General features: G+C 43.1%; 1 protein-coding gene across 1 annotated transcript; it reads right to left on the bottom strand.

Annotated features, from left to right (window-relative positions):
- Nucleotides 1–1259: 1259 nt before the first annotated feature.
- On the bottom strand, nt 1260–19590 carry armc3 (armadillo repeat containing 3; the record flags this gene model as incomplete). The annotated part of the gene is made up of 17 exons (XM_084048159.1): nt 1260–1466; nt 2483–2645; nt 3781–3975; nt 5042–5107; nt 6696–6790; nt 6947–7115; nt 8361–8497; nt 8933–9185; nt 11726–11834; nt 12054–12209; nt 15289–15475; nt 16554–16751; nt 16969–17144; nt 17695–17763; nt 18567–18692; nt 19317–19434; nt 19543–19590. 17 exons carry the CDS (start codon nt 19588–19590, stop codon nt 1260–1262), a joined length of 2472 nt encoding a protein of 823 aa, XP_083904285.1.
- Between the last annotated feature and the right edge of the window lie 584 nt (nt 19591–20174).

Here is a 20174-nt window from a genome sequence, read left to right as displayed (position 1 = left end):
GTATTGAATATTTATTTTTTCATACATTTCATAGGCAGCTTCATAGACTTGTTTCACAGCACTATCATGTTGGATTCATGTTAATGTGGGTTTCCAGACATGTAACCATGCACTTAAACAATACATAGTATACCTGACCTTTCACTCTGTACTTAGCCTGCTCTTTTTCCCCCCTATACTAAACCACTTTGCCAAAAATAGCAGATCTACAAGCGCACAACGCCTCGCAGCGCGAGGCGTTGTGTGATTGTAGATCTGCTATTTTTGGCTAATGTTCTCCTCAGAATAGGGATGCTTGGTTGAAGTGGTTAATGTAAAAATCACACAAAGATTTGGCGGACCCCCTGTAGTAACTCTGAGGACCCCCTAGTTGAAGACTGTTGAAGACCTCTGATGTAAAATCACCTGTTGCCAGACACTTCCATGAAGCCAGTCATCATGTCTCAACACTTTCCTTTTGTGTCATTGAACAGATAGAGGGAGCGATGTCAATCAGAGACTGTTTCAAGCTGAATGTAACTTGAAGATATTACATCCAGATGGCCATGAAGATTTTTCTCTCTCTTGCTTTTTGTAACTTTGAGTTTATCTCCATTTCTCTTCAGGTCCTCTATAGCTGTGCCCCTAAAGTGAATATATTCACCAAAAACTCTTGTCATTTCTATACTTTTGAAGTTGTATTGTTGCAATGTATTCTTCTTGTAAGTTGCAAAGTTGTATTGATGACTTGTAAATAATAATTATCTCTTTTTTAAGAGTGAAGTGATAATATTGGATTGATTCCATGTTTGTTTGCTCTATGGGTTGTATACAATACAGTACAGTATATGTCTACTCTATATGGTGTTAATTTTCTTGCAGGCCAGTGGGCCTCAACAGTGGTAATGGTTACATCTAATAGGCCTACTGCCTACTTATGGCCAACATTCAGTGTTGATGATGGTCTGAGGACAGAAACATCAACTCTCTGTGTCACTTTTTGCACTTTTAGAATTAAAATATTCTATATTTTTGCATCCAAAGAGAACGTTGTTTGTCAGTGTGCGAGCCTTTTTCTTTTGTTTATGGCCAGTTAAACGTTCCCTACAGGATTCACCAGATTATCTTTGAATACTTTAATTCAAACATTGTTCCAGTCTTCAAAAAACAACATCAAAAAATAACTTTTCTAAAGTGTGCTGCACAACGATCACCACATAGTCACATACAATACAGTGTTAAATGTATGTATCCATCCACATCGTGACATAATTACAGATCTATATAGTCTGGTACTGTATGGCAGCCGGAGTGTTGGATTTCAGCAGTCTCCCAGGCTGGTGCATGAGATCTACTATGTAGGCGGTGAGCGGGGTGCGCTGCCCACCGATGTGGGGGGTCCCTTCAGGGAGGAGAACCTCGTTCCAGGCCCGGTTGTACTCGCCTCGAACCAGAGTACAGCTCAGTCCAACACGATCAGACAGACACTACAGAGATACCGGAGAGAGAGAGAGAGAGAGAGAGACACAGGGTTGCCAGATCTGCTTATTATAATTTCCCCGCAAGATTTTATTTGAAAATAACCGATGTACAAGCTCACAACGCGTCGCATCGCGATGCGTTGTGAGCTTGTAGATCTGCTATTTTCAAATAGTTGATGTATATGTTAAAGTGCTCATGCAGCCCATAGTCGCTTCTTTTGGGCTGGTTTTCCTAGACTTGGTTGCTTGTTTCTCTCACAGAATCTGGCAACACTGGAGAGAGAGAGGTAAGGCTCTAGTGAGGAACTCAGGTCAGGGAAGGAACACTGTGGAACAAGATGAAGTTTAATTACTTAAAGCTGCACCATGTAATTTTCCACTTCTACCCCGGAATCGAACCCGGTTTCCTGCGCTGCGCAAGTCTATTGAGCTAATAGAGCCAGGCTCCTTGCTCAGGGGATAAATTAAATCTTGGGTCAGAATTTGTGTAGATGAAACATGACCTTTGACACGGTCTAAATGTGTCATACTGTATGTGTCAAATGTGTCAAGTTATATTATATTACACACTACCATACAGATTGGAAATAAATACATTTTATTCATAAAAAAAGTTACATAGTGCCGCTTTAAGGTTAAGCCATACTGTACTTCATTTTAGTGGGGGTCCCTGCTTCATCTCTCTCTCAGCTAAGGGGTCCTTAGCCTGAAAAATCACACCCAGTGTGAAGAGAGTGGTTCCTCTGATGAGTTAATTAGTGTGCTGGTTGCGTCTTTGTGTTGCAATCAGCTGCAGCTGTTGAGGCCGTGCTCATACAGACACAGAGCTGTTGAGGCCGTGCTCATACAGACACAGAGCTGTTGAGGCCGTGCTCATACGGACGGACGGACGGACGGACGGACGGACACACACACACACACACACACACACACACACACACACAAAGTCAGTCCTTGGACTAGCACCACTCAAAAATGTTGAAGACCCCTGAGGTAGAGAAGGAGAGGTCTCCAGTGTGTACCTTGAAGAGCAGAGCCCTGTGGCAGTAGATGCCCTTGCAGACACGACCGACGGGGACGGCGTTGGAGCGCAGGTCAACCTTCAGCTGGCTGAGGTGGAGCTCCCAGGAGAACTCGTCCCACCTCTCCCTCTCCACTGCCCCGCCCATGGCCTCGCTCACCAGTCTGACGACCAATCACAATGCGAGGTAGTGTATAGGCAGCTTGACTGACAGTCACATGAAAACCATGTAGAGTTACAGAGGTGGCATAGCCTAATATGTAAAGCTCCATTCTGAGCTCAATTTATTTATTTGAATCACTAAAAGGATCATTTTAGGCTATAGAACACACCACTTAATCACACCCAACCCTAAGCTGATTGTATGACGTTCTGTGCAGCAGTGTATATCTGTCTGTCTCTTATACAGTATGTCATCATGATTTGTGTGGGAACTCATTTTAAATAAGCTTAGCGCTTTATGAGTTAACCAATTTAGTAGACATCTACAAGCTCGAAGCGTGTCGCTTCGCACCGCGTTTCGAGCTTGTGGATCTGCTACTTTTGATGCTTTTGTGTGATGCTGTAGAAGATTTCTGTCCGACAGCGTCAATAGGCTCTGTGCACAGCAGCCATATTATCACTTCCTTCTCAAGTGTTACCAATGACACTAATGAAGGCTCTGTTCCATTTAGTCTAGCACAGTGGTTTCCACGACCCCGGGTCCATTTGGTTCCATTTGTACACTCAGAGTTACACACCTGTCCATTTGGAAGCCCATGAGGGTCCCTGGACCACAACTGTAGACCCACTGGTGTAACAGAGTGTTTCCAGTGAGCCAACATGCAACAATATCAGCACCCTGACTCTGTTTGACCAGAATGGAACAGAGCCTTCATTAGTATCATTGGTAACACCTGTGAATGTCTTCATAATATGGCTGCTGTGAATAGAGCCTAAACAGGGTTTAAGAGGTAAAACCCAACTGTTATACAGTATGTCAAATAGCGTTCTACTAACTCAGCTTGCAGATCATGAGAGTGTACAAATGAGAGTGTACAAATAGAGTGTCCATTTGGTACCATTTGTACACTCTCAGAGTTATGGGGGTCGTGGAAACCACTGTGCTAGACTGGAACAGAGCCTTCATTAGTATCATTGGTAACACCTGTGAATGTCTTCATAATATGGCTGCTGTGAATAGAGCCTATAACAGAAAACAGAAAAGACACTAGTATAGAGCCCTGAGGGGACTCAGGGCGGTCAACCATATAGGGTTTAAGTGGTTGGTGTGCTGATGGTCAGGGGGCAGGCGGTCACCTTGCTAAGGCAGCACACATGTCACCGTGGTCGCTCAGTGGGACGACGGAGCTGGTGGCCTCAGTGCAGAGGGTCTGGAACGACGGGTCAAAGGGCACCTTCCATGGCTTCTCTGTGGAGGCCTCCTCCTCCGGCTTGGCGGTACTCTCGTCCTTACGCTTGTCGTCGTCTCTACGCCCTTTGCTCTTCCCTTTGCTGCAGAGAGAGAGAGAGAAAGAAAGAGAGGTTGACTGACTGACTGACTGACTGAACTGATTTACAAATTAAAATATTTGAATTGTGTTTGCGAATCAATCTTTTCGATCCAAGCAGGCACCCTATAGTGGTGGTTCCCAAAGGGACCCCAGGGGTCCTTGAGGGAGTTCCAGGGGGTCCCCACTCCCCAGCTAAATGATAGATAGTTAGGAACCAAATGGACTCTTATGGGTCTGTAACTCTGAGAGTGTACAAATGGAACCAAATGGACCCTAACGGGTTCATTTGGTTCCATTTGTACACTGTCAGAGTTAAATTAACATTGATTTTACAATGTAAATTGGGGTCCCAGAGATAGAAATGGCATTCATTGGGGGTTCGTAGCCTAATGCATGTCAAGATGCCGTAAAAATCGATTTTTACGGCAGGGGCTCCTTGGCATATCTTTTCAAATGGGGGTCCACGGGCTAATAAGTGTCAATTTGGGGGTCCTTGACATAAATAAGTTTGAGAACCACTGCCCTATTGTACACTCTGTCAGTCTGATGCAATTGTTTTTTTAACGCATCCTGAAACACGCAGGAACGTGAAGGTGTGTTTGTTCCCACAGCGACAGTTTACTGCCTGGCTGGTTCCATTATGAAAAAAATTATGCAGCCACTTGTTGGACAGCAATTTCGGAGTAGGTGTGCAAGAGGTCATCGAGAAGCGTTTGTTTTAAATGTGCGACTCTGGGTGCAAGGTCCTTAACCTCTCAAACCCTATTATACTTCATTGACCGGAGTCCCCCAGGGGTCTATACTAGGGCCCAGTAGGAAGCATGCACATCCCCAAAAAAACTTTTCGGGTGCTGAACAAAAATACATACATTAGAGAAAAGGAAGAGAAGTCTGCGTCTATACTAGGGCCGCAATTTTTTTCCCTCTACACACAAAATGTCTTTGCCAAAAATAGCCGTTCTACAAGCTCACAGCTTGTCTTTTTCAAAGTTCTCCCCCGGAATAAGGACGCTATAGGGTCCATGTGGTTAACTCACACCAAACCCCCCAACTCCACACATACAAACCTTGGAGTTTTGGTGCGCGTGCTGGGGGGGCTGTCCGACCTCGCCTCCGAAGGGTCCACGTGCACCCTGGATGAACAGTCACATGGGTTGGCATTATGTAACACATTATTAGAAGAGCATGTACAGCCACAATGAACATGCATGTAGAGTATGTTACACGTGCGCGCGTGTGCGTGCGTGCGTGTGTGTGTGTACACTTTACAGAGAGAGAGAGAAAGAGCATTGTCCTTTCCCCCAGCATTCCCCTAGGAGATAGCTGTTTAACATGCAGCAAAACACAAAATGGCAGAACCTTTAAATATGAAATACCGGTATGTTCTAATGTGAGCAGTGTTAACCGGGGGTCAGAGAACAGGATGGATTGCATAACTGACCACTTGAGGATACCTGGTGTGTGTGTGTGTGTGTGTGTGTGTGTGTGTGTGTGTGTGTGTGTGTGTGTGTGTGTGTGTGTGTGTGTGTGTGTGTGTGTGTGTGTGTGTGTGTGTGTGTGTGTGTGTGTGTGTGTGTGTGTGTGTGTGTGTGTGTGTGTGTGTGTGTGTGTGCGGGTGTGTTGCAACAAAACGGGGTGTGAATGAGGCCCCCCTCAGGGGGGCACTTCTCTTTTTGGTGAAGTTAATTAATCAAAAATGCTAAAGGCTTGGACAAGAACACAAACGCTTGTGCATGGCTCTCCGTGTGTGTGTATGTGAGTGTGTGTGTGTGAGTGTGAGTGTGTGTGTGAGTGTGAGTGTGAGTGAGTGAGTGAATGTATTTTCAACAGTCTTCTAACACAAAGGCTCTTTAGCTGTGGGTCCGTCCCTGGCTTGGAGGAATGGGCTCGCTGGTCTTGTGGGGCCTAACGGGGGGCTAACGGGCGCCTAACGGTGTGTGTGTGGGGGGGGGCATGTGAATTGAATTGGAACAGAGGAAGGGAGGGTGCACAGTAAAATAATTAGTACATTTGAGTGCATTTATACGCTCTGTGGCCAATTCTACAAATGCCTTCTAAATCAGTATAGTTCTCAAACGCTTTTGTGCCCCCAAAGGACCCCCAAATTGATATGTATTTGATATAAATAGGTCTTATCGTTTGATGAGGACCCCCCTGGAACCCCCTCAACGACCCTTGGTGGTCCCCGGACCAAACATTGGTGAATTGTAGATTGAGGTCCCAGTGGTCCCACATGATATCAAATAGGCGTCACTCAATAGTGAACAAACCAACATACAGTATAAGTGTATAAAGGGTATCTGCACATTTCTAAAGTTACAATTTAATGACTTAATAGCTTTTTTTATTCCAAATTGGACAAATTGTTAACTATAACGTAAGAAAGAGGCAAATATTGTTGAAAATAGCCGATCTACAAGCTCACAACGTCTCGCAGTGCGAGGCGTTGTGAGCTTGTATTTATCTGTGGAACCGAGTCAAACTAAATGTAACGCCTACATTCCAAATGCTTGTCAGGGTGGGGGGTCCCCACGGGTCCCCACCCCAGTTCAAATATGACTATTTGGGGGGGTCGCAGCCTGAAAAAAATGGGGACCCTCGGCCTAATGCATATGAAACTGGGGGTCCTTGAAATGAAACGGATTGAGAATCACTGATTTAAATGATGAAATGCAAACGTGTCGTCATGACATTCAGTCATATGTAAACAAGCTCATATACTCTGCCGCTATGTTGACAAAGATGACGGGCCGCCACTGGTTGACCGGCTGTTTGGACAGCTCCTCTAGCGGCAGCACCTTCTGACCCGCACAGACCTGAGAGACATAACACAAGACAGACATTGACTTACATCAGTAGTGGTTGCTAACATTTAGTTTGCTTCTGTTGTAGAAACTCTTGTTCTCTCATTCTTTTTCTCACTCTCTCTCTCGCACACACACGCACGCACACGCACACGCACACGCACACACCTGTCCAGCGTCATAGAAGCCGTCGGTGGTGATGTCGGTGGAGGCCAGTCGGCCGGTCAGGCTGTATTTGACGGACAGGTTGGAGTCCAGTAACCGTAGCAACGCCGCCTCGCTGAACCGGTTCCTACGATTCACTGACTGGTTGATCTCCTGCAATGCTTCCAAGGCTCTGACGCGCGCGCGCACACACACACACACACACACACACACACACACACACACACACACACACACACACACACACACACACACACACACACACACACACACACACACACACACACACACACACACACACACACACACACACACACACACACACACATTATACACATTATACACATAAATATTTTGTGCCCGTGACCCCCATACAAGATTTGTGGTGTTAAAAAGTTTCAAATAATATTTGAAAATATCAATGACCCCTGGGGGTCCCCAGACCCCACTTTGAGAACCACTCCTGTAGACTGTCTACAGCAAAGAGGTACGCTCTCTCTTAAAGGGATATTTCACTTTCAAAAAAACTTTGGGTCATTTTATAGTCTACTCAGGCTTTTGTGAGCCCCCCAGACCGTTTTTAAGTTGCTTGATTCATTATTTAGATATTTGATATTCATTTTATCAGACACGCCCCCTTCCTATACAACCCCATTATAACTTCAAACTCCATTTTTAACATGTTAGATTCATCAAAAACACCCGTCCTTTTTTCTGGTGACTCTCCCTGCCCTCCTAATACGCGAGGGGGCCGTGTTTTTTCGATATTTTTTTTCATTTCTTTTTAATATATTTTTTTGAAAATTTAAAAAAGTAAATACAATAAAAACATTAAATAAAATAAATGAAAAAGGTAATCGAAAAAACACGGCCCCCTCGCGTATTAGGAGGGCAGGGAGAGTCACCAGAAAAAAGGACGGGTGTTTTTGATGAATCTAACATGTTAAAAATGGAGTTTGAAGTTATAATGGGTTTGTATAGGAAGGGGGCGTGTCTGATAAAATGAATGTTAAATATCTAAATAATGAATCACACAACATAAAAACGGTCTGGGGTGCTCACAAAAGCCTGAGTAAACTATAAAATGACTGAAAGTTTTTTTGAAAGTGAAATATCCCTTTAACACTCAATACTGTGTCTTACCACCATCTACTGGCTGTTCAGCAAACTGCACTGCTGCCAACAAATTACGCTGTTGGGCATGAGATGACTCAATCTAAGCTTTATTTTAAAGTATGTATGTCCAAAACTGTTACTTTTCCGGATTCAAATTCAAAAATAGCTAAAGTATCAGATCTATTACTTTTGATGCTTTTGTGTGACGCACTGACGCTGTAGTACGATCGAGTAGGGCATTAATTTACGAAAAAGATATGGAGATACCGACAGCAATGATATGTGACATTAATTCTCTCACCCATGTTTCCACATCTCCACTGCAGTAGGCTCGTCGTTGGCACAGACACTGATGGCCCAGCATGCATTGCAACGCACCTCCGTGTGGTTGGAGCGCAGCAGGTTGACCAATGGAGGGACGGCGCCGGCACTTCTCAGCTTAACGCGTCACGAGACAGACAGAGGAATACAGTAAGAATCGGAAATGATTACATTATTAATGTTTGTTCAGAAACGTTGATAATATGTTTGATTCCACTGATACTTAATGCACGTGATGTTTTTGAACTGTTGTTCGATAAAGCCTTAAAAAGTCAAATAAAAGTAAAATAATTCAGGATTATGATTTAGAGTAAATTCTCTTTTTTCTTTTCTTTATATTGCTGCAGATTCTGGGTTTTTATATGGACTGAATAGGATATTGTTATGGTTTATCCCCCCCCCCCCACCCCCCCGACACGCACACGCACATGCGCACGCGCACGCACGCGCACACACACACACACACACACACACACACACACACACACACACACACACACACACACACACACACACACACACACACACACACACACACACACACACACACACCTGTGCCCTGGCCTCTGCGTTGCTGGCCAGTACAGCCAGGCACTGCGTCACTGGGACCAGTATGCGTGTGTTCCTGGACCGCAGCGGCTCCACCAGGGCCTGGACGGCTCCGTGCGACAGGATGTGGCTTCGCAGGGCTTCCTGTTCGGCCATGTTGGCGAGGGCGGCGGCGGCGTGGACCACCGACCCAGGAGAGCCTCCGCCACCGAGCAGCCGCACGAGAGCCTTGACCCCGTCTGCCTCATGCACCGCACTGGAAGACAATACACGAACGCGCACACACACACACACACACACACACACACACACACACACACACACACACACACACACACACACACACACACACACACACACACACACACACACACACAATACATGATAGAACGTGATTGAACGTTTGACAAAATAAGGTCTAATATTTTTACAATTGCTACAAATTGGTACAAAACCTGTACACTATATCCAATCATTTTGGGCAAAAACAAGAAGTTGAAGGGTAAATCTAAGTATGATAATGATGTTGTACTGTGCATGTTCAAATTATGCATACTTTACATTACTTAAATGACTTAAATGTTTTAACATTTTGGACAAAATAGCAAATCGTCGCCTTGCTAAACTAATGGCCTAAGTCATTTTTTAAAGTTTTTTTTAGGAAAAATAAAAAATTGATCCAAAACAAAACTATATGATATTTCTTAATCATTTCGCCCAAAATGTTCATAACAAATTATGAGTATTTAAATAGAAATAACACAATCTGACAGTTATGTAACATAAGAGATTTAAATAGGTTTACATAGGATTAAATCTGACTTAGGCTAAAAGAAAAAAGAAAAACAAATACAAAATACAATATACGGCACCGAGTGCCGCGCTATGAGCTTGTAGATCTGCTATTTTTGAAAAATCTTGGGATTTAGAAAACATTTTTAAGAATCGCCTCAGGTCTTAAAGGGTTAATAAGACAGTGAATGATGGATTGTGACAAAGTGACAAGACAGGTAACACAGGTAGAGAGACAGCCTGTCTACCTGTGTTGTGGGAAATGTTTAGGATTCATGCTTCATTACCTGTTCAAGACAGGTAATGAAGCATGAATCCTAAACATCTCCTACTTGAAAACAGTGTGTGGAAAAAGGACTCAAATGTTTTATTTAAGTAAAAGTATCAACACTGCAATGTAGAAGTACTCTGCACTTGGGTAACAGTACTTGAGTAAACGTACAAAGGTTTTGGTATCAAAATGTACTTAAATTACCAAAAGTAAAAGTACTAAAATGTTTGAAAATAGCAGATCTACAAGCTCACAACGTGTCGCGAGGCTTGTAGATCTGCTATTTTCAAACATTTTAGTACTTTTACTTCGTATTTTCAAATAGCCTAGGTATACAATAGGGCTGAAGTGGTTAATGTATGTTTTTATAATGTAATATATTTATATCTGCAAAGTAACTAGTAAAGTTTTCAAATAACTGTAGTGGAGTAAAAGTACAATATTTTCCTCTGAGATGTAGTGGAGTAGCAGTAAAAGTAGCAGTAAAAGTATAGATAATTGGAAATACTCTGGTAAAGTAAAAGTACCTCAAAATTGTACAGTACTTGAGTAAATGTACTTAGTTACTTTACACCACCGCTTGAAAACGATCAACGTTCCCAGACCTCAGTGTTTTTTAGACATTGTGTAGACTGGTCACGCATGGCTTTACAACCGTGGCTGTAAACAAGGAGCGTCGCTAATGCTGATTTCACACTCATTTCCAAGCGTCGCTGTGTATATTTTCGCCATCTTTTGCAGCATAGAGGGCAATGCACTTTTCGTGTTTTCTGATCGAGAAGAAGGGACGTGCACAGTAATACCCCCAATTACTGGGAATAATTAGGTAATGGTAGTAATTAAATTGAAGTGTTTATACTGTGTGAATATCATTAGCGTGATGATTAACATAATAACCTGTTTACATGTTTTGCAAAAGACCTCCTTCACTTGTTTTTCTTCTTTCTTTTTTGTTGTTATGCCACTTCCCCCCCTTGTGTGTATAGTCCCTGTCCTATACTTCGTGGTCTTGGGGAGGGTGTAGACCATTGGTTCTCAAAGTGGGGTCCGGGGACCCCCAGGGGTACTTGAGGGGGTTCCAGGGGGTCCCCAGCTAAATAATGGATAGGAACCAAATGGACCCTTATGGGTCTGTAACTCTGAGAGTGTACAAATGGAACCAAATGGACCCTAACGGGTCCATTTGGTTCCATTTGTACACTCTCAGAGTTAAGTTAACATTGATTTTACAACATGAATTGGGGTCCCAGAGATAGAAATGCCATTAAATGGGGGTTCGTAGCCCTAATGCATGTCAAACTGGGGGTCCTTAGAATGTATCTTTTCAAATGGGGGTCCACGGGCTAATAAGTGTCCATTTGGGGGTCCTTGACATGAAAAAGTTTGAGAACCACTGGTGTAGACAAATACATATCATTTTAGGGGTCTTGACATGAAAAAGTTTGAGAGCCACTGATATTATAGCAACATAAGTTTTAGAAGACATTTGTAGAATCCCCATGAAGCAAGGAATTGAGTTAAAAATGTTCGCTTTAAGAAATATATTCAAAGATTTGCACAAATGTTCACAAATGTTGTACAGTATATCTGCTGTTTTTTGAATAGCCAAAGTATAAGATAATGGTTAAGTGGTTATAAACTCTAAAATGACAGATGCTTTCCCGGTCTTACTGGGTTAATCAGGGTCAGATTGGGCGTGTCAGTGTTAGGTAGCCAGGTCATAGGTCACTCACAAGGTGTTGGGCTGGTGGTTGTGTGTGAGGTTAGCGAGGGCGTGGCCTGCCGCCTCTCTCACCTCCACACTGTCACTGCCTAGCAACCGCACCACTGCAGGAATACAACCTGAGACACACACATACACACACAAACACACATGCTACTAGTACTGTATGTGCATGTCTATTGCTGTAGTATGGCCTGTTATGTATGTGTGTGTGTGTGTGTGTGTGTGTGTGTGTGTGTGTGTGTGTGTGTGTGTGTGTGTGTGTGTGTGTGTGTGTGTGTGTGTGTGTGTGTGTGTGTGTGTGTGTGTGTGTGTGTGCGCGCGCGTGTGTGTCTGACCCAGTTCTCTGAATGTGTCTTTGCTGGATAGATGGAGGCTCATGGCGGCCGCGGCGTGACAGGCGGCCATCTTGACGTGGTCCCCGCCGTCACCAGACAGAAGCTCCACCAGGGCCCCCTCCACACCCTGCTCATGGAGCAGCCTGCGGTTCTCAGCTGCACGCATGAGACACACACACACACACACACACACACACAGTGACACAAAAAGAATGCACTCTTAATTGTATGTGTTTTGAGGTTTTATATCGTTGCTATCCATATTTTCACTTTTTAGTTTTTTTTTTATCATACAATGACACACAAAAGTAGCCGATCTGCAAGCTCAAAACATAGTGTAACTACATTTTTGGTCAACATTGAGTTTATTTATATGTCTCAAAGTCAAATCAAACACGTTTTGGGGGATAAACAATTACCTCATGAATACATGAACAATCAGTGCAATATGACAAATACAGCTAAAAGACCTTCAACCCCATTGTCTGGCCAGTTGAAACAGCATTTTTTATCAGTTTGATCTTGGCATAGTTACTACTGTACACTTGGGCTTTGTATAGGAGTCATATATCTATAGGGAATGCTGTCTCCTTAAACTCACTATAAAACTCCTTAAACTCACTATACACACACACACACGTGCGCGCACACACATCATGTGATCTCTGAGGGAATGACACCGAAACCTCAGTCTGTTTTCTCATTGGGCTGCAAAATGACACAGCAGGGAGTTCAGCTAGACCGTGAACAGTTGTGCTGTTCTGCTATCTGTCTGGGTCTGCTGAAGCATCCATGGACTGTTCCCTGTGGACGCTACTACTGCAGTGTGCGTGTGTGCGTGCGTGCGTGCGTGCGTGCGTGCGTGCGTGCGTGCGTGTGTGTGTGTGTCGAGATGAGCAGAGAGGAAGATTCAGCTGTCCACAGCATACAGACAAGATGTTCATCGTCCAAAGTCAGTGACACCCATAGCACTAGAGGGAGCGATCGTGATCTGGTACCACCCACATGTAGAACAAACATGGTAAAGTTCTCATTGCACTGACACCATCCATTAAAAGATGTGTATCAATGGTTTCTTTCAAAATTGGCCTGAAAAAACATCTATCAGGAGACAACAAGGGGGGGGGGGTAAATGTAATATGTAAATTTGTTATGCTATGTTGATGAATTGAATACATACAGGACCACAATGGAAACAAGTCCCTGGGACTTTTTTGTGTTATCCTTTTAGCCTTAATGTCTTACTGTACCACGTGCTGTTTACATTTCTGACTAAAGTATTCAATCAATCAATCAATCCCTGTTTTGAAAAAGAAAAAAAACATCATCTCAAGTGGTGGAGGTTTGGTGTTTCTCCTGTTTATTGCTAATGCTGAACCTGGATATATGTGGCCTGTGATTTCTGGCATAAAAACTGAAAGCTGTGAAGACGTGTCTTCAGTGTCTGGACATTTAAGCCGCGTTCACACGGACAGATACAAAGACACAAAAATACACAATAATGCTCTGTCGCTCTGTATCTGTGTTGTTCAACATGGTCGTTGACGTCGTCAGAGTCATCGTCATCGGAGCCACAGTTGTAGTTTTGTATCTTTGTATCTGGAAGTTGAAACCAGCTCAACTTGAATTTGTATCCTTGTATCTTTTGTAGCTACAAACGTCGGATGTTGCTTTGTATCTCCATGTCGCTGGCTTCCATTGAAAATGAATGGTATCTTTGTATCTGCCTGTGTGAACGCAGCATTACTGTGACACTCAATCTCCAGCTCTCGCTATCAATCTCCTGCCTTTAAGAAACACAAGCTGTGCCAAAGCCTCATCCGAGCTTCAGGAGAACATCTGCTCTCATCTCACGAGGAAGATTTTCTGCCATACTGATCATCTGCAGATCATCCGGCAGAGAATCCACGAGAGAGAGAGAGAGAGAGAGACATATGTGAAAGTGCTTCACCAGGAGGTGGAGCCCATCAGTCGCTGTCAAAGACAAAAAAAAGTGAAATACATGCCATCTCAAGTTTACTTCCTGTATCTGCGTGAAGTATATGTGGCCACCTTTTTAGGAGACCGGAAGCAGGTTGGAGTCTATTATTTCCAATGGAAGAGTGAACGTGAATCTTCTGAACCATTCTTTAGCCCCATGGTCACTGAACTAAATATTGGAACCGATCGTCACAAGCCACACAATAGTCCCAAGATTTTCATAATAAAATGGATTTTTTTAGAGAGACAAATCAGGACAAAATCTACTTTATTATCGACCTTTCTCTGTCCCAGCAACGCACTCTTGCGGGATCTAGCACCAGTCAACATTGGACGTTTGTGAGATCAGACCTCTAGTGGCTTCAATTGGGATGGTGTATCTTCATAAATTAACCATCTTTGGTGACACCATCTTTATTGAGCTGATCACTTCCTTTGAGAGAAGACAATCTGAGGTGAGGGAGATGATCAGAAACCAGCAGAAACGTGACGTTAATTGCGCTGAAGAACCGAGGAGGCGCGTGGAGCAGGAGGTTACTGAACTGAGGAGGAGACGTGCTGAGCTTGGAGCAACTCTCACGCACAGAGAATCACATCCATCTTCTACACAGTTAACACCTCTCTCTCTCAGGTATCAGTGAATCTACACATCCACAGTCAGCAATGTCCGTCCTCTGACTGTAGGCATGACTGTGGCTGTGTCAAAGATCAGGGACAAATATATTTTTAAAGAGAAGGCCTGAGCCAAATACCAGAGCTGAGTATATCCACCATTATTAATAAATTATAGCTAGACTACTATTCCACAAGCTCCGAATGCGAGTCTGGAAGCTGTCATCCGTTCGTCATTTCCGTTCACGAAAATATATCTTAAAATATCTTATTCTTTACATTTAATTATTCAATTTCCATTTCTGCTAAGCAGCAAGCTATATCATATAGCTTGCTGCTAAGCAGAAATGGAAATTGAATATATATGCTTAGGTGATTTTGATTTATATCCGGATAAATTTGCGTGACTGTAAAGACGAAACGGAAGCGGGGAGGAGGCTTCACATCCGCTTTATAGCTTTATCATTTTCAGCGCTTCCGTGCCTCAGACTGTATGATGGAAGCATTTGAAAATTGTCGGAGCCAACAGTCTGTCTCGCGAGACTATACGTGACACCTAATCCCCTATGTCTGCCTGTCTACATGCAGACATATTTGTGTGCGTGCGTGCGTGCATAATGTGTGTATGTGTGTGTTTGCTTACAGCTCTGTGCGGTACGGGCGATGCATTTGACGCCGTTGGAGCGGATCTCTGGCGTGGTGGTCGGCGACAGGACAAACTGCATCAGCGCGCTCACGCCTCCCACCTTGTGGACGAATCGGAGACTCTCGCCGTCCTCTACACAGTTACACACCACCTGTAAGGCCTCGGCATGGAGGTCACTGAAGTCCTGGCAGAGGGACGAGATGTTAGACACACACACACACACACACACACACACACACACAACACATGCACACGCACGCACGCGCACGCGCGCGCACACACACACACACACACACACACACACACACACACACACACACACACACACAGGCAAGAGCATGCACTGATCTCATTCCCCCCAGATTCGGCTCAAACATGGGGACGAATTCATTCTACTATTATGCCACCAAAATGTGGAATGCCCTATAGACCCCTGGTCTATATACTACCCCTGGTCTATATACTACCAGTGTTGCTGCCATCAGAATTAAAAGTATTGTTTTTTATTAATAAGTTAAGAAGTTCATAATGTTTTTGTTTTGGTCAATTCATGTTTCTATTTTTCTCTCTTTGTTTTACTGTGTATTGAGGTGATTTATGTTTCTTGATAGTGACTGAGGTCACACTAACCTCTAGCAGCTGCAGCAGATCATTAATTAGCAAAGGTGATTAGATCACTGTTAATTATCAGAGCTGAGGCAGAGGTACTCAAACGTGCAACAAGCAAAAGCGTTGCTGTTGAGTCATATCAAGGTTAAAGAAGAGTTCAAGATTTGTTGCCCCAGTGTTGATGCGGGCAATGGGGTATATATTGTTAAGTGTATTTGCTTGTATGTTTTGTTCTATCACTGTTCTCTGTGAGAATGCTAGTACTAAATGAATGTATACTGTATTTATGTTGGCATTGATGGCATTAAAGCATTGGCGCTAATAATGTCTGTACAAGAAAAATAACACCTTGTGAGAGGATCGATCAACCGGAGGGGAGCTACAACCAGCCATCAAAAGGTGTGACTCCATACCCTCCTTCGCAGCTGGACCTAGACAAGTCCTCTAGCTTGCCTAAAGAAACTACCCCCCACTGTTTTTCAGGAAATATACTTTTACTGCTCATAGTATTGATAGTATTGTATGTCTTTACTGTATATGTCTTGATAAATTGAAGAAACAGGACCACAATGGAAAAATAAGCACTCAGGGCTTTTAGTGTACTTTTTGCAAACTGTTAATAAAGTATTCAATCAATCAATCATCATCGTAACCTTGTTATTGAGGAGATCCATGAGTTTCTCAAAGCCCCGCTGGTCTCTGAAGACGGCGCGCGCGTCTCTTTCGGCGGTCAGGACGTCCAGGGCGTTCAGGGCCAGACGCTGGATGTCGGGGTAATCCGATGACGTCGCCATGTGCAGCAGTGGAGGGATCCCGTCCAGCTCCCGGACCCCCTGACGACTGGGCTGGTCCTGCACATTGTCATATCGTTAGCTGTCAGGCGGAAACCTTTTATCTCCATATTTCTTTTACTTTTTTGAGCTTGTAGATCTGACAGTTTTGGACATATGAGGTTTCCACCCGACAGAGACGATATTCTTTATTGCTTTTTTTCTTTCTTTGCTTGTTTGCTTTTAGTATTTTTTGCACCGATTGATTCCACATGTTGTTGTACGTTATTGCTCACACCTGAACCATGTTGAAGATGGTCTCCACTGCGTTCTTCTTGACGTCAGGGTCCGGGCTGGACAGAAGATGGATCAGAGGAGGCAGCCCCTTACTGTCAAAGATCTTCACCTTGCAGTCGAAATCCACCGACAGAGAGGCCAGGCAGAGAGTAGCAAACTCATGTACTACTGTGTCCTCTGGAAAATAAAATGACACAATGACACAAAACAGAAAGTGAACAACATATTATGTTCCAAAGCCATCATCACCATTATGTTACACATGGTAAAGTTATAACCACATCAATCCAATAGCGTCCCTATTCTGTCCCTAAAGCTCACAACGGGTCAAAGTGTTACACGTTGTGAGATTACAGATCGGCTATCTTTGGTGAAGCGATTTGGTGTAGAGGAGGGGGGAAAAATTAATGGACCTACAGTAGAACCCTGGGGGACACCAAACAACTAAGTATATATATAGGAGAAGGCCGTGCGGGGCGGCTACGCGTGGCTTATCTCCGTCACAGTTTTTAACTCAATTCAATGAGGATATAGCCACCTTAATAGAACTTTTTCACCAGAAGAGTGGCTTGGGTTCCCCCTTTGGTTAAGTGTTTCAATCATACTCATACAAGAAGGAATATTTGACTCACTCACTCATTCACTCACTCTCGCATTCATTCGTTATGTTACAATTGCTGACTATTAAACAGCAGCTGATCTAAACACACCGAGGACCACGATGTACCTTCAAGTGACAGTTTATCAATGATTGACGGGATGACGTCTAGCTTCTTTAGAGCACTCGTTACATCACCTGTCAATGAAAGCAGAAACAAAGGTGAATTGAAATATGGACCTTCAGTCCGTTATACTCTCACCGGCTGTGGCTTTTCAGCCAACTAACCAGAAGATCAGATCAGTCAGTCTGCTATTAATACAGCATCACAATCATTTGAACCACTTTATCCAAAGGTATTCTATACCTTGGCTATTTAAAAATAGCAGATATACCAGCTCACAGCGTGTTACTTTGTGCCACGCAAAACAATCTAAACTTTTCAACAATTAAAAACTATTCCAACATTTTTCAAAAGTATTTAATAAATACAATAAAAAAACAGATAATTTCCATAAATGAATGAAAACAACGTTCAAGAAGTTGTGAAAATAGCTGATCTACAAGTTCACAGCACGAAGCGACACGCTGTGAGCTTGTAGATCTGCCATTTTCTCTGTAGTTTGGGACCCCAGCAAAGGTCTAATTTCTCTTTTGGGTCTTAAGCATAGTTCAATTTGGGTTCCCATGGTGACAGTCATGTGGAATGCCCTGACACCATCCATTAAAGCATGTGTAACACTGGTTTCCTTCAAAATTGGCCTGAAAAACATCTATCAGGAATATCTACTTCAAGACCAAAAGACCAAGACCAAAACATTTTCCCATCTCTTTTGTACATATATTATTTTTTGTTGATGACATGTATGATGATTGTGTTAATTTTTTTTGTGTATAATGATAGAAAATAAGTCATTTTTTGAGTGAACTACTCACCACGTGCTGATAACATTATTCTGACTTATAATAAAGTATTCAATCAATCAATCAATCTCACGCACCGTTGGTGGCCATGATGCCCAGCGCCATGACAGCATTGCGTCTGACCAGCTTGTCCTGGTGAGTCACCAGCTCACAGAGGGGCTCCAACGCCCCCAGCCCCAGCAGACATAGCTTGTTCTCATCTCCTGCCACCGGAGGGAGACAGAGAGCAGTGGATGTGTTTATTTAAGCGTGGCTGGACAGGAAAGTGTGTGTGTGTGTGTGTGTGTGTGTGTGTGTGTGTGTGTGTGTGTGTGTGTGTGTGTGTGTGTGTGTGTGTGTGTGTGTGTGTGTGTGTGTGTGTGTGTGTGTGTGTGTGTGTGTGTGTGTGTGTGTGTGTGTGTGTGTGACCTTGTGTACCACCATTCTGTTGTGTTGTAGTATAGTGTAGTGTTATTAAGCATGTATTGTAGACCATTGGTTCTCAAAGTGGGGTCCGTGAGGTCCCCACCAGAGAGCATCACTTTGTGCCACACTGCAAGCTTGTACATCTGCAATTTTTGAAAGTATTTGAAAATTATCAAAAATGATTGGAAAATGTTTAATATTGTTTTCAACATAAATCTTCTCTTCTGGGGTCCCTGGCACAAGATATTTTCAGATGGGGGTCCGCGGCCAAATACGTATCAATTTGGGGGTCCCTAATGAAAAGTTTGAGTACCACTGCTGTATACTAGACAGCACCAAAGCCAATAATGGCCAATAATGGCCAATAACTGGCCAAGAAATTAAATGCAACAATGATGTGTGTATACAGTAATATTTCGTACCTTTCTCTGCGAATGTATAGATTGCATCACAGGCTTTGATGAGGACGTCCTCCTCAGGAGAGCTCAGCATCAGCACCACAGTGGCTGGTTTTTTACTCTCAATGGGCACTGGTTCAAACTGTGGGGTCAACAACAGAGATTTGAAAAGCTGCATGCTTCGCTTATCATGTTGTGTTATAGGTGAATTACACTGACACTGAGAGATCAAGAGGTCTGAGTCACTTACTGTGTCCTTGCAAAGGGCATCATTCTCTTTCTTCACTTTCTTTCCCATTCTGCAGCGAGTAACGACGCTTTGTTTGAAGATACCTGGCACATGGGGAGCTTAATTTATATAAGAGTGGGCACCTGCATGCAAACTATGGGCACCATTTTCTTGATATTTATTATAGGCTATATTTTATATTTACATTTATACACATATATATGTAATACATATATTGTATTTATATTTACATACATGTTATGGGGGGGGTACATATAATCATTTTTTTAATGACATTGTTTAAAGCTGCACTATGTAACTTTCCTCAACATAGGAGGAAACAACATACAACCGTCCCAATCGTATAAGTGATATTGTATTAACATACTCTACCATACAGATTGGACAAAATCACATTTTATTCATTAAAAAGTGACATAGTGCCGCTTTAAGGCCTAATATTTCTACAATTGCAACAAATTGCAATGATGTACTGTGATGTTCAAAATGAATCATGCATAGGTTACATTATAGCCTATTTCCGACCGTTTGCCAAAGCATACATTTATTCTTTATTTTTGTTACATTTGGGGGAAAGATTTGCCAATTTATCATTGAGGTACCTACAGTGTTTAGGTGTCATCAATTTTAAT

This window comes from Gymnoscopelus microlampas, assembly GCF_963454915.1.
Source record: "Gymnoscopelus microlampas genome assembly, chromosome: 22".
NCBI classification, from domain to species: Eukaryota; Metazoa; Chordata; class Actinopteri; order Myctophiformes; family Myctophidae; genus Gymnoscopelus; species Gymnoscopelus microlampas.
This window is presented reverse-complemented; position numbering and strand designations above follow the sequence as displayed.